This window comes from Carica papaya, chromosome 4 (assembly GCF_054855325.1).
Source record: "Carica papaya isolate Zhongbai chromosome 4, ASM5485532v1, whole genome shotgun sequence".
NCBI classification, from domain to species: domain Eukaryota; kingdom Viridiplantae; phylum Streptophyta; class Magnoliopsida; order Brassicales; family Caricaceae; genus Carica; species Carica papaya.
This window is the reverse complement of record NC_142312.1, coordinates 30736437-30752323: the sequence shown is the minus strand read 5'-3', so window position 1 is coordinate 30752323 and position 15887 is coordinate 30736437. Positions and strand designations below refer to the sequence as shown.

The 15887-nt window shown below is 35.0% G+C and overlaps 1 protein-coding gene across 1 annotated transcript; it reads right to left on the bottom strand.

Moving 5' to 3' along the window:
• Nucleotides 1–12: 12 nt before the first annotated feature.
• LOC110812287 (Leucine-rich repeat (LRR) family protein) lies at nucleotides 13–15506 on the bottom strand. The gene is made up of 21 exons (XM_088218955.1): nucleotides 15241–15506; nucleotides 14689–14748; nucleotides 14407–14543; nucleotides 14204–14287; nucleotides 13466–13541; nucleotides 9332–9406; nucleotides 9084–9153; nucleotides 8919–8996; nucleotides 8752–8812; nucleotides 8555–8633; nucleotides 7376–7466; nucleotides 6978–7038; nucleotides 6820–6887; nucleotides 4493–4560; nucleotides 4274–4411; nucleotides 3476–3580; nucleotides 2594–2718; nucleotides 2028–2124; nucleotides 1868–1942; nucleotides 776–831; nucleotides 13–328 (listed from the first exon to the last, which is right to left on the bottom strand). The coding sequence occupies exons 1-21, from the start codon at nucleotides 15307–15309 to the stop codon at nucleotides 253–255; spliced, it is 1749 nt and encodes a 582-aa protein (XP_088075081.1). The 5' UTR covers nucleotides 15310–15506; the 3' UTR covers nucleotides 13–252.
• Nucleotides 15507–15887: the final 381 nt, after the last annotated feature.

Genomic DNA, 15887 nt, shown 5'->3' with positions numbered 1-15887 from the left:
TCTAAGCTCTAGTTTTGCAGGTCAATCCGATTTAATGCAAGCATAGCCATCAAAATACGAACATAAAACACTTGTGTGCACTTGTTTTACAAAGAAGTTTTCTTTAAGCAGTAGGAGAAGAAATATCTCACACCCAAAACTTTCTGATGAAAGACAATCCAGATAACTTTAAAATGGAAAGTATCACAAGCAGCAGAAATGGAGATAGAGAGAGAGAGAGAGAGAGAGAGAGAGAGAGAGAGAGAGAGGTAATTACTGCTCAGGAAGTTTGTCTTTCAAATATTTTAGAATAGCTTTAGTTCCTTTGTCCAATATCGTCCTCCGAATGCTGTTAAAAACATGAACAAATAAAAGGTGAGGCTTTGCTAAGATATGGGAACTGGCAGTCAAAATGCTACTTGAAACTCTCTCAATCTTTTTCAAATACTTTTTCTAGCTTTTGTTCCACTATTAAAGGAATGGTTATCTGTAATTTTCGAGAACTTTTGACAATTACATTACTGCACAATGAAAACTATAAAAAACAATAATATGTGATGTGAACGAAAGCATCGTCACGCTCTCTAGGGCGACCTCGAAGATGTTTAAGACTTTTCGAGAAAAAAAAAAATTGGTTACAGTGAAGCAGGGTGGGAACACGGCAAAAGTAGAACCTTTAACCTTCTACATGGAAGGTAAGGAGGTATTCCACTCAGCTAAATGGCCGGGTGTTTTAGGAAAAATTTTTATTAATAATTGAAAAATAAAAAGAGAAAAACGTGAAGATATAACTTACCTTCTCAATGGGTTCCCCTCGAGTCTTAATGCATCTAGGCTGGGTTCAAGCAAACCCTAATAAGAATATTCACATCTTAGAATAACATAACAAAATGAAGTTGGATGCTGAATAAATTCATTAGAACTACCAGAAAACTCTAATGGTTAATAAACTGGATAAATTTTGCAAATGATGAAGAGACAAGAGAGAAAGAATGACAGAAGCTATAGAACTTATTTTTTCAGCTAGGTACAAAATTTATCCTGTGAAGTGAGCCACCTACCGAAGAACCATTTCTTTTCATTGTGAGGATGGGCATGTGGTCTATGGTCAATCCATGAATGCCTAATGGGACAAAAAGAACGGTTCTTCGTAATTCATTTTGCTACAAGTACACAACAATACCAGAATCTATGATGCAGGACCAATTCAGATTAATCTGCTTACATGGAAATTATAATTAAACCTAGGAATCACACTTAGACTTCTTAGATACCACACCTAAGAAAAAGGATCCCTTTCTGCCACATGGCTCAAATTTGAGCTACTGAAGCCCCATGCCTGAGGCTCCACTCCAACCAAGTAGTTGGTGGTAGTCAAGGGGTCATTTAGCACCGTAATTAAGTGTGATTACATCACTTTACCACAGAGCATAAACCGTAGTAAATTCTCTCAGTAATTGTTGTATTTTCTTGAAAGAAATACAAACATCAAATGGATTTTGTTAATCTTAGTTCAACCATGCCTAGAAATCATATAATAACTTATACCAATTCAAGCAGTCCCAATAGGAAACTGCTGCAGAAGAAGTAAAGATAAAAAGTCTCAATGCCACTAACATTATAATAACATAAATAAATTAACTTGAAACTATCTTACACCTTCAACTATTAGCATGTTCCATTACCTCTGCTAGGAAATACAATATTATCCATCAGAATTCAGGTCTAGCTAGATTATCTCGGATAAAACAGCATACTAAACATGTTTCCATTTGCTTTTCCTTTTCTCCTTGGGAGTGAGGGTTGGAATGGGGTATGCAAAATCATTCTCATCACACATGAAACAGCAATAAATCAAAGAAACAGAGAAATGTTTTCAAATACTAACCAGCTCCGGGGGAAGTGCCGAAATGCTATTGTCAGACAAGTCAAGCACTGAAAGGGATGTAAGATTCTTAAACCCCTGCATCCCCAAATATAATAGTAAATCAAAGAGGAACTCTAATGTGCAGAAGATTGCTCTATTATTTAACAAAGAACTATGCTACCTCTGGAACTGATTGAAGAGAATTCTGGCTCATGTCAAGAATCTGAAGACGTTCTAGGATCATTATATCTGAAGGAACTTCATGCAGCTGAGTCCGTCTGACACGTACATATGGCGGTCACATATAATGGATCAGTAGACTAGTGTAACTACTTTCGGTGCAGGTAGAGGCATCAAGCATGCCAGCCAAACACCCAGATACATGCACACATGGATTCAGGGATGGATCCAGAAAGTTTATATGCAATTCTGTACTATAACTACAAATTCTTTAACAGAAGTCAAGATAATAGATATTATGTAATCTATCAAACAACTTTCTTGTGCCTATAGCCTTGTGCTGTTATTGCAATAAGGATAGAATAAAACAAAAAACCCCTAAGGTAGATATTTTCTCCTGGGCTCAAAGAGTCACTTTTCCTTTTTCTTTTCTTAAAAATATTATCTTACACATAAAAGAAATAAAAACAGATATGAGATAAAGCTCCCTAATGTTGAGTTAAGAATTGAAGGAACTAATTGAGAATCTGCGCACGTGGAAGCATTATTTCCACCCAGATAACTTACCTGAGGTAAAGCTCTTGCAAATGTGGTAAACTGGCAAATGCTGGATATTCTGATAATGCAGCTGTATTACCACTAAGATCCAGAATCTGGAGCCTACTAACTGCCTCAAATCCATCTAAGGGAATCTACATGTGAAGCAAATAAAAGAGTGGCCAGGTCATACAGCTGAAGATAATTACAAACACATTTTTAACATACAAATACAATTATATCCAAAGCCTGGATTCTTCTTTCAAAAAAAAGTTCACAATGTGTCTGGTTAAGCAAATCATGACAAAAAGAAGATGAAAAGATAAAGAACTGATAAAATTCTTGAAGATTTTTTACTATGTAGGACTGACTAAACTAGTTCTAAAGTTTTAACTGTGATGTTAATCTCATGAAATGAGTAATTCACAAACCCACAAATAATTATATGTATGATTGCTATGTCTCTTCTCCTGCTTCATAAAGTAGTCTCTCAATTTACATCAGATATCAAATAAATCTTGTTGACTTCTAATAGCTATAATTTTTGGTACTTGGTTGGCACTCTGTTGGTGCTCGTCATTTGAAACTCTATTTCTGCAGAAAAGATCTAAGAACCTGAAAGGTAGGACATAGGTTGGAGAAGACTTTGGAGAGGCTTGGGAAAGGAGGATTTCCAGAGCAATAGCTCTTCAGTTCTGCCAAATTGCTATTATGCTACCCATCCATTTATTGTATATAATGCCAAACAAGGTCACAAATCATATAATCTTTACATTCCAAAGGCATACACACAGTGCAAACTCAGTTGAAAAAGACGAGGACTGACATCATAAAACCAAGCAATTGTATGTTTTCAAAAGCATTAATTTATTTAACATGGAGCATAATGGAATCATATCAAATCTACCATACCTGTCTAAGTGGATTATTGTCCAACTTCAGACATTGGAGATTAGGCAGTGACTTCAAAATTGCACCTGGCCAGTCTTTAATCTTATTTCGTGATAAAATTAGAGTCTGAACATTTGAAAAAGAACGTCAACATGGATCCAAAAATCATCTTAGATTCAAATCATCTTAAAAGCCTGTCTGCCTGAACCATGATCAACTAGGTCATCAGGAAAACAATTTGTTATGCATGGTTAATAGCTCAGAAATGCAATTTCTCAGTATTATATTGTAATTGATCACCTAGGAGATCTTTTACCTAAATACCCAGAGGTCAACTTATAGTCAGATAGCGGCCATTAAAAAAATAAATAATCCCTTGAGTGTAGAGGTGTGGTGATAAGCTCAGCATCACCTCCAAACATGAGAAAATGAGTCAATTTAAGCATTGAAATGGTCAGACTGAGATTATTATCTGCCAATGTTGTTGACATCCACGCACCAACAAAGGCTGTAGATAACTGGAAGTTGAAAACTTCAAAAGTCAAGGATGCATATTGAGCAATTACTTGAGATCTGTAAAACCATCAATCAGTTGACTTTCCACACTGCATTCGTTCTCTCTAAATCTAACTTCTCATTGCAAAAGTTATAACAAAGATAAAAGAACAATAAGTAGGTGTAGTTTATCTGATAAATGTGGCACTCTTAGAAGTTGATCTTAAATGTGAAGAAACTCCCTTCACTATCTGGAACTTTGAGAAAATGCGGTGAATGATCATTGCGCATAAAGAAAATCACAGATATATAAATGACACGCACCTGGAGGGAGACACAAAAAGAAAGTTCAACTGGTAGCTCTTCAATGGAATTTCTTGAAAGATCAACTTTTATGATTTCACCTACTTTACATAATTCTGATGGAACATCAGTCAAACCCTGACCTTCCAAAGAAAGCTCCTAAAACAAATCAAAAGGTGGTGAACAAATCCAATTTAATTGGTAAAATAACAATCATTTGTCAGAATGCAACTAATATACCTTTGAAGTGATAGACAATCGAGCTGCCATGGCAATTACATCTTTTGTTGGAGTACTAGCTTCAGAATCTACATGAAAACTCAATATTTATTAATCAAAACATAATATAGCTGGAGCTGTAATTCATTTTTTTAAGAAGAAAAATAAAGATTATATATAAAGAAAAGCACCAAAGGGATGTGTCCCCTATACAAAAATATTTAGATGGCTAACAGATATCAATAAGATCCACCAAATCCTTGCCATAACAAAACAGTTGGCCCCTTAACAAAAAGCTAAAAGTCTAGAACTATCTTTAAAACTACCAAAAGAAGATTCTTTCCCTTCAAAACCTCTCCTATTTCTCTCTTATCTAATAACCCAAAAGATAACCAGAGGGATAAGCTTTATTAATAGCTTATCACTCTGAATGCCCTTCCACGCCCACAACTCCTCGTTCACATAACCAGCAATGATGTGCATCCACCTTGCACTAGTAACCATTCACCAGGGTTTTCCTTCTCCTGATTAACGTATCCAGCATAAGAATACGCTCACACTGCTCCCAAGTAAGAAAAGCCACCTGATAGTTGCCTTCACCTTTGATGATGGAAACTTTTGACTAGCAGTCCCGCTCCTGATCAATTACAAATAAAATGACTTGACAAATAAAATCCTTCTTTACTGGAGCTCCATATAAGCATGTCTTCAAAACCATCAGAAATCGCCATCTACAATAAAGAGTTGAAAAGTTTTGTTTAGTTACTTACCTCCCAATTGGTCAGGTTCCTGTTTAATAAAACCAACATGGATCCCCCATAAGAATCTTTAACTGGATACTATTATTCTGAAAGATAGCAAAAATAGTGGGAAAAGCCCCACTTTCTACCCACTTGTCCCACTAGAGTCTAATCCTTTTCCCTGACCCAACTCTCCATTTAATGTATTTCTCAAAACCTCTTTCTCAATGTTGATACTCTTCCACAAACCAACTACCTGCAGTCCCGTAGGCTTCTTCACATATCAACTAGAGTTGTATGGACCAACCTTGACCTCAATCACCTTCCTCAAACCACCTATGAATCTCCAAAGCCATTTGCCTTGAAGGCCTGTATTGAATTCTACCAAAGATCTCAACCTCAATCCACACCTGAATCGATTGTTTCACCATATCTCAGGCCACTAAGTGATACCTCTTCGTTTCTTCCCGTGTTGGATTATATCCAACCTCTCAGTCATATTAACTGGAATAATTGACAGGGTCACAAAAGAAATGAGGATACTCGTCATGGTATTCTTGATAAGAGTAAGCCTTCCTCCTTTGGAGAGAAGTCCTATCTTCCACCCAAATAAACGAGACTCAAATTTACTCACCACCAGGTTCCATGTCAAGACTTCCTTGAATTTTATACCAAGAGGAAGACCCAAATGTTTAATTAGGAGGCTCCCTATTTTGCACCCCAAGATCTAAGTCAGCTTCGGGCTCGGCAAACAAAGCATCTCTCTTTAGGTTTTCTATCCCCAAATTCTCCTTACTTCAACTTTATTTCCGAATCTAAATAGAAAAGAGTCTCATCTAATACGGTTCACCTCCAAACAAATAGAACAGTGATCACAAACTGTGTTGAAGAATCTTTTACATCAAACCTGAAAGATTAGTTTGGAAAGATAAAGAAACAATAAACCAGTCAAAACTAGAGAAAGATGGATACTCCATGGAGTTAGACCAAGTCCACCTACCATAAAGAGAGGCAAGTATATTATGGTCAATCTATTCCAAATTATCATGAAACTCTTTTGCACAAGTTCTAGAGAAGTTTTCTCTCGATATCTTGAAGCTGTTCAAAACCATAGTGAAGTTTCCACCAGTTACTCATGGATGCTCCTATTTCCTATGACATTCCTCCAAGTCACCCCATAGCATATGCCTATCTCTTCCCTCCTAAACATACACAACTGTAAAAAATCCATCTCCATCCCTTCACCTTGGATCTGAAGATGCAAGAAATAGAATATTTTCTCCTCATATGATCTTCAATTTCCAAAACATCTGCATTCCATAACACTACCATCCCCCGCCCCCTGCAAACCCCACCATAGGCAAGTCCATCCAACCTACCTCCCTAATCCTCCAAATATTGGAGCCATTAGTTATAAACATTTCCGATTTTGATTTTGGAAACAAATAACATTAAGTTTCCATCTAGAAATACACCCTTTGATAACTGCCATCTTATTAGAATCATTTAACTGGAAATGTAATATATGAAACTCTTTGGTTTAAATATATGTTAATCAAAAAAAGTGAAAACTCTTATCTTAGGTAATTGTGGTAAAAAGCAGCATACCAGTATTGCCAGATATACGGCTTCTAAGATACGTTAATAAAGCAGGTGTAGGTCCAGATACCAATGAGCTGCAAGGAGAAAAAACATTATTTGTGTAAACTCATAATCAATAGCAGTATCAAGCAAGCATGCACCAAAAAACAATGCAAGCCTCATACCTTCTAAGAGTGCGGATAGGATTACCAGTGAGCAAAAGTCTTCGCAAAGTAGTCATATTTCCTAGAAAATAAATAAAAGGTTAAAATTTACATATTTCTTGCTGATGAAGTTAAGCTAAGTACTTAAGATGTTTAAAAACCTTTCTAGTATCTTGTGTGGTTACTTACGCACAAAATTTGAAATGAAATTTAAGGACTCACACATGGGATAAGTTGGATCAGAGTGATAATAGTTTAGACTCAATAATAGATCCTCCTGTTGGACACTACAAGATAGTAGTTTACCAACCATCATCTGCTACACATATTTGCTACTAAATTGAATTATGATTACATTTGATAATAGCATATTAATTGCTATCATTTCAAAAAAATGGTATATTACTTGCTAATATTACCAAGCTCAGTGGGCAACCCAGTCAATGAATTATTTGAAAGATCCAGGACCGAAAGATTTAATGCGCATGCCTCAACTGGATACTCTTTCAACTGCATACATTTATATAAGTATTAGTATCCACCATTTCCTTGTATTTCCAGGGCAAAAAAAGAGATTAGCAACCAAAACTCATATTGAGATGAGTCCATAAAATAACATTAATAACACCAGCAATTGTCACTTATACTTTTATTTGCTTCGAGGGCAAATAACTAAAATCACTTCTTGCTATTACCTCCAATAGAGACCATTTTGTCTTCTCCTATTCTTAGCATGCTAATAAACTGAGCACAGTAGGATGGTCACTCGCCAGCTTAAACCATGTTAATGGTTAGACAACCAAAAATTAGTCATTTCCAATATAAGTGGAATCGCTAATGATATACCTTTAAATCATTTGCTTATAAAACAGTTTTAATTCCGTAGAACATCAACAATTTCCTTCAAATAGAACAGCAATTAAATACCTTGGTTGGGAGTTAACCTGGCCAGGGCTTGAGCTCTTCAATGATCCTTCATGAGAATTTCATTTCATCCTTTTAAAGGCAAATCCAGTTTACCATTACCCATTCATGTTAAACCAATTAATTAAATATATGCAACAGGTTTGACTAGGTTGAATATGAATGTTATGATTTGCTTTCTGTCATATAAAAGAATCATGCCAGTCAAAAATTAGGTGACCAGATCATTACTCTGGTAAAACAGTTAGTAAAAGTCCCAATTTCTGAGTATTAGAAATATGGAAGGGAAAAGTGTTCAAATAACTTATGTCTTGTACCTTTTCTACACTTCTCATTTATGAACTCTATATATATGAACAGAAGTAAATGCATTTTTTATTCTCTTCTCCGTGCAACAATGTGAAAAGCAATAGCCCTTTTATGTTGGCTAATAATTAACTACTAGTGGAATCAATTAAACTCACTAAAAGCTATCGTATATCATATGCAACAAAAGGTTAAATATGTTAAAAGAAGCCAGATCAGACAACAAATTTGTGCAGAAGCTTTCAATTAAGTGATAGCGATCGTGAGGAAATGCTGTAGCATACTTTATTTGTGTCAACAAGCACATAAAAAGATATACCAAAAATACCAAGCACTTACAGAATACCAAAATGAAATGAAGCACATACTTGATTTGAGTGAAGATCTAAGGTCCCCAGTTGTGAAAGTTCCCCCATTTCCTTTGGTAATGTAGACAGAGCATTGTTCCTAAAAATTAAGGTAAAAATTGGAAGATTAATGTCAGACAAGTTTCAGGTAAAAGAAATATCACATACTGCAAACACAGTTAACATTCTAAAGGCATAGCAGTGGATGAGAATGTTACCCCATGAACAACTCCATTAGGGAATAACAACCCTTTATCGATGCAGGGATTGATACAATTCCTGCATAAAATCACAGAGGAGGAGAACTGCTGACAGGTGAAACGAAAGGGCTCCAGTGATACCATGAAATAATTTTTGGCAAGATAACCATGCTTAATTTACTCACTGTTCTGATGTAGGTCAAGACGAACAAGACGTGAAAGACTTCCAATATTCTCTGGCATACCACTTAGCAAATTTTTTGCTGCACATTTAAACATTCTGGTTTAACTGGAAATAGCATATCCTTCATATGTAAAAACTAATCTCGCGCACAGTTATAGATAATTACAGGCATTGACTTCTGTAAGTGCTGTCCACGATGCAATCAAATTCTCAGAGATTGATGCCAGTTTGTTTCCCTGGATACAGAGTGAAGAAACATTCAATTTTTTTTTCTAGTAAACTGGTATGATAAAAAACAGTGAAAGAAACAATCATTCACCACCCACAATACCCAATAAATATATAATAAAAGTGGAAGAGATAAACAGGTCTCATCACTTTTAAGGTATAGAAATTAATAAATTTTGCTAGTACCTCCACATCTAGTTTTAACAATTTTGAACAGTTCGCAAGTTCTTTGGGCAAGCTGGTAATGCAGTTGTTTGATGCCTGTAAGAAAGGAAGCACACAACTATTATTACACACAGCTTATGGTGCTAAAGGACAGGTAAAATCGAAATAGAATGGAATAGTTAAGTCCAATCATGCTTGCAAGAAAATCAAAAATACGACCTTGCAACAGGAATCCTATCATTGCAGAGATATCAGGAACAAGTGCTTAAACAATAAAACCAATTATACTCATAATGCCACATCTATAATAACGAAATGAATAGTGAGCGACCACGGCTCTGTTTCTGCATTGTGCATAAGTACATGGGAATTAAGATATAATTTGTTGGGAAGTATATTTGTATGGTATGTAGGGTATAGGGTATATTAGTAATATACCTATCTCATGTCAGTGTATTTCCTTTTATTGTTCATATAAACTTGGATATATAGGACCTTATTATTCAATAAAATTCATACTTCATTCTTCATATGGTATGAGAGCTTTAGGTTAAAAGAAAAAACATAAACTCTTTTACAAACTCTATTCAGTCTTCATTGTCAAAATAAGACACTAACACTACGGGGCCAGCCTTCATTCTTGGCCACCACTGCCCAGCTGCCAGCCACCATAGACCAGCCACCAGCACAAAGACTAGCCTTCATTGCCGGTGCCAAAATCCTTCAGTTGTGCCTCCAGCCGCGCTCATCTCTATCCAGCTGCACATCTATTACTTGTCTGTGAGCTGTCTATGCCTCCATTCTGTTGGGAACACAAGAAGATTGAGGGACAGAAATTTATAGCCTAGGAGGAGAAGACTGCAGAGATACGTGATCTCAAGGAAAAAGTTGAGCGCCTGTAGACTCAATTTGAGCAACTTGAAAAACCTAAAAGCACAGGCATCCTAGTGCATTCAGGTGCCTTTCCTATTTCTCATGATTTAAACACCTCCGATAAAACTTTTGCATTGTCATGAATCATGGACTAAGGAGCGACCGACCACATGACCAACTCCTCTAAATTATTTCACACTTATATTCCATATCTCAGCAATAGGAAAATTGTAACTGTTGATGGTTCACTAATCACAATAGCAGGAATTGGAACCATAAACCTCAATCCCTATCTCACTCCTTGGGATATTCTTCCATGTACCTAAATTGTGTACCGATCTTATATAGTAACCAAATTGTCTCATAGCCTTGATCAAAAAGTGATTTCATCTCCTTCTATTTGTGAATTTCATGACTGAAACTCAGGGAGAATTATTAGACGGGGTAATGCTTGTGACGGGTTATACTTCATAGATATAGCTGACATACCCAAGACTGTTCTTTCTACCAGCAAATTAGGTAAGTTCTGTTTGTACCACAAGAAACTAGTACACCCTTCTTTCTCCACTCTTAAGATAATGTTTCCCTTCCTATTTTCTAATTGCAAGTTTACACTGCAACATATGAGAACTAGAAAAACATCAATGTGTAACTTCTTCTTCTACTAATAAAAGAAGTAATTTTCTTTTTTCAATTGATTCATAGCTGTTTGAGGTCCTAAAATACTTTTTTGGCATGGAGGTCATCTACTTTAAGTCCAAAATATTTATATCTCAGTAAAAATATATTATAAATCCCTTGAAAGAAGCTGGCAAGCTAGCATACAAGCTTGCCAATATATCAATTGATCCCAATCACAAACTAAGATTGACAAAGGAAGACCCCGAAGTGGACAAGAAAGTGGCAAGATTGATATAGTTGTCACATACAAGACCAAATATTGCATATGCAACAGATATAATGAGTTAATTCATGGACAAGTTCAGAGAAGCACATTTGCAAGCTGCCTATAGGATTCTCAACTACTTAAAGGTACTCTACGAAAGGGAATTATGTTCATGAGAAATAATTAGCTGCTCCTTGAAACATATACTAATATTGACTATATAGGTTTATTAGTTGACAAAATGTATACGTCTGAATACTATACCTCTCTTGGAGAAAACTAGTGACTTGGAGAAATAAGAAGCAGAATGTAGTATTCCAACCCAATACCAAGTTAGAGTTTAGGCTATGACCCAAGAGATATATGAGCTCCTATGGTTGAAGATGATTTTAAAAAACTTGAAGATTCAGTCGAATTGACCTATGAGACTCTATTGCAATAATAAGCTAGCAATTAGCATTGCACACAATCCTGTAAAACATGGCAACATGAGATGTATTAAAGTTTATCAACACTTAATCAAAGAAAAGCTAGATAGTGGATTGATATGCATGTTTTACATGCACACTACTTTGTAACTTGCAGATGTATTGAGTACAAGATTGATTAATCCTGGGTTTCAGACTATTATTCACAATCTGAAAATAGATAATATATATTTATCAGTTTGCGGAGGAGTGATGAGAAGTGTATTTATATGTAGGGTAAATGATATATTAGTAATATACTCCTCTCATGTAAGTAACTATATTTCCTTTATTGTTTATACAAACCTATATATATAAGGACCTATTGTTCAATAAAATTCATACTTCATTCTCCACATAATTGGCTACTCATAATCTTCCTGTGTATAAGTTCATAAAAGTGAAAGAAAACTTGCAAACACAGGCGCAAAAAAAAATGAAAAAAATACTTATGCGTCCAAGAGAAGATTCTTAATGCAACTCTATGACTTATCCACTCTGTAACTAAAAGATACAATCACCCTTTGATTACCTAGTTATCAACACTTTTTACCTATCTTTCACTCTGATATCTTACCTCTCTAGGCTACTCCTACTGATACACTTGTGCTTAAGCAACTAAAGACAACTTAATGATAACTAAATTGTAAGTTCAAATTCAATCAACCAAGACAACTCTTCTAGCAGGCTATGAAATCACTATTATAAAATGACAAATGTGCCAAAAAAAACCAATGTTCTAGACTCATTGCCAAGTGAGAATCCACATAAGCAAATATTTTCAGATTGTCAACTCAGCCAAGTCAAACCATTACCACTTTAACTATTTCTGGATCTTGACATTACAAGATCATATCACAATTTATTTTAAAAAAAAGACCATATCACAATTTTGCAACAAATTAATATCCACAATCAGATATCCAAGTAATTATGCTACAACAATGATATTATGCGAAAAGAATAATGAAACTTGATTGTGGGTTGTCTGGGGAGGTAAAAGAGCACAACTGTGGAGTTTGTTCAGACTTAAACAGGATAAAGGATTATTAGTTTCAAAAGCTATTTTTTTTCTTCAAGGATCACTGCCACATTCAAAATGGAGGATTTAGGGGATATCATTGATATTTTGAGTCTTCACCAACTTGTAAGTATTCCTTCGTACAATGTCCCGTCAATACTGTGCTTTTTTCCTTTAAAATAATATTAAAAACGACATGATGCCAACCTACTGAAATTGATAAAGTGAGGTCCTGAAACCAGAATATCCAATGAAACAGAAAAAGCATGGCTTTTCTGGTCAATAAGCCCCAAGAAAAGATAGTTCATGATTCACAGTTTGGCAAGCCTGGCATTATATTTTACATATCAGTTTAGTTCTTATTATTGAAGTCTTATATTTCAAATCAAACATATCATTGATTCTACAGCAATCCTGTTGTGCTGTGTTGGCAGAATGCAGCCTGAAATATCCCAAGGTTTGGTGGCAAGAAGTTAGCAAAATTAATGATCATGTCTTATTAATCAACAATGTTAGGTGATTGCTGGTACTCGAGGGATGAGATTTGGGTGTGGAAAGAGATCAGTAACGCAGAGAACTCAGTAAGCCTTATTCTTTTGGTAACATTCTGGATGGTTTGGAAAGAAAGAAATTGGAGAGAGCGTTTAAGGATATAAAAGCTAATTTTGATAGTCTCATGAGTACTTGGTTCTAGGCCCTAGGTTTTTCAATTAAGGGTTATTCTCTTTATTTTACGTGAGACTTTTAGAGATCTTATTGACATTTTACTAGTATGTAAATATTTTGTACATGGGTTTGCACCTCTTTGGTGCTCATGAACAAGATATTATTTTTATTTTAAAAGAAAATTAATCAAGACTATTGTCCCACAGCTGCACAATGATGACTACATCAAGTTACAGTATTACCTTCAGTTCAGATAAATTTAAACATCTTCCAAGTGAGCATGGAAGTTCCTTCAGCTGATTACTTGAACAATCTAACCTGAAGAATCAGATAAAAATTGAACCAGTCAATAGACAAATAGCTATAACCATACTCTGAAAGACTAAGGCATAGAACCATAAACATGAGTTGAAGATACCACAGCTTTGTTGGAGTAAATTTTGTTATCAGAGTGACTTAGATAGCATAGTAACCTGCAAGCCTCATCTCCCTCTCCTATTAAAATAAGTCAAGTTTCATCCTTCTTTCTTTCCTTATCTTTTTTCCTTTTGTTTGTGCATGCATGCATGTACGTGAGGCAGAGATAACAGCACAGCTGAATATCCCATTCAATATTGGAACTTGGAATGTGCTCTTCAGATGTTAATCTCGAAATGAAATAATGGTTGTATTGGGCTTTGTTAAAAATAACCATTGAACTATTTGGTTTTCCCATTAATTACACAGGTTTTCTGAAGTTGGATTCAGTTTAGTTTTCAAGCAATAAGATCAAATCTAAGTTTCTGTTTTAATTTTTCATTAAACTTATTGTTGTTTATATTTATTTATAGAAACAGAAGGGGTCTTTAACAACTATAAGGCAGTTAACCTTTCCACTGCCTGCTACTCAGTTTAGATATAACAGCCAATAAAAGTTATTTATTAATTCATGCATTTATTTGTTTAATCCATTTGAGAAAGAAAGAGAGAAAGAAGCATACTTAACAAGAGAAGTTGCAGATCCAATTTCAGGTAATTTTGATATTGAGTTGAAAGCCACTTCTAATGACTTCAGCATTTGCAGCCTGTGGAACTTAATGGAATGGGACAGTAAATATCCAAGCACTTGAGATACACATAACTAAATACCTAAAGGATAAAGTTAAGACGTAGATAGTAGTTATAGAGAGTTTAGGAAGCTCACTCCCCGATTGCAGCTGGAAGTTCGGAAAGCTTGTTGTGGCTAACATTGAGCACGGTCAAAAGAGGCAAATTCCTTAGTTCTTCTCTTAATGACTCAATATTATTATGAGCCAAAATTAGCTTTTGCAGATCAACAGCCTGGAAACAAGGAACACCATCAGTACCCCGGTCTATGCAAACCTTAGATTTGAATGCAAATTCACTATCTATAAAATTTGATGACAGATTTAAGTGTATTACATAAAAACGAATGACATCAAAGGCCAAAAGACAAACAAACTACCTCCCACCAGTTTTCGCCTTCTCCGACAGCATCTAGACTTTGATATACCTCATTAGGCACCTCCCTGCAAGGTAAAACTCAATTTAGCAACTAAGTACAAACAAGCACCTATAACATACTTGATAAAAACATATAAGTTTTACAACGACCATAGAAGATCAAAAGCATTTTAAAATCCTTATTCATAAACAACTTACTCATCCTAAGACGTGGTATAACAACAATAAGAGAATCTAAAACATGATGCATTCATCATCGTCGGACCAAATCTCTCTTTTGCCTGACCTGAGACAGACTCGACTAGTATACGCGAGCTTCAAGCAAAATTTAATTCGATTATTCAACAGACACAAAATTGAGATTAAAAAAAATATATATCTTAGCCGGATTACCAAATAAATAAACGCAATTTGGATTTGTTTTAATTAGCCAACTAGACGAAAGCTTCGCTTTAAGTTTTCAGAAATATCAATCTACATAAAAGATAATGGAATTTGCGCGGAAACTCGGGAGAAATGGATTTTGATTCGGCGGGTAAAGCGAGAAGGTTACTTGCCTGAGAGAACGATTTGACAAATTGAGAGAACCAGAGGTTCGTGCAGCTTTAAGCACCCGATCCATAGGTTTAAACTCAAAGACGAAATGCAAGCAAAATTATTAGTCTCCTGTCTGTTGCAAGGTTTCTGAGATCTGCAAGTCCCGGTAAAATTCCGAGAGGAACGATCGAAGGAGACTGCATGCTACTTTCGGTTTAGTTCAAATGGCCACCATCGTGGGGTGGCGACAAAGACATGTTGGAGTATTGACTCAGAATCCAATTCAAATATTAATATATATATTAAAAGACATGCGTCTGAATTTTATGTAATATATAATATATATTTCGTTTTTATATTTTTTATTATAAAATAATATTTGAATTATTATACATAAAAATTTATTTTCTTTTTTCTTTTAAATTTTTTTTATTGCACTTTTATCATTTCTAGAAGTTAAAGATAATAAACGCTAGTAATAACACTTTTGTTTGTTCTTACTACAAAACTTAATCACTCGTAAATTTTATTTTATAAAAAAATTACGAAACTAAATATTCAACAAATAAATTACGAAACTAATGAAGGGAGGTTACTAAGGAAGTTCAAATCAATAAACTTATTAGTTATCTAAAATAAAATTGAGTTCTTTAACTATTTGCG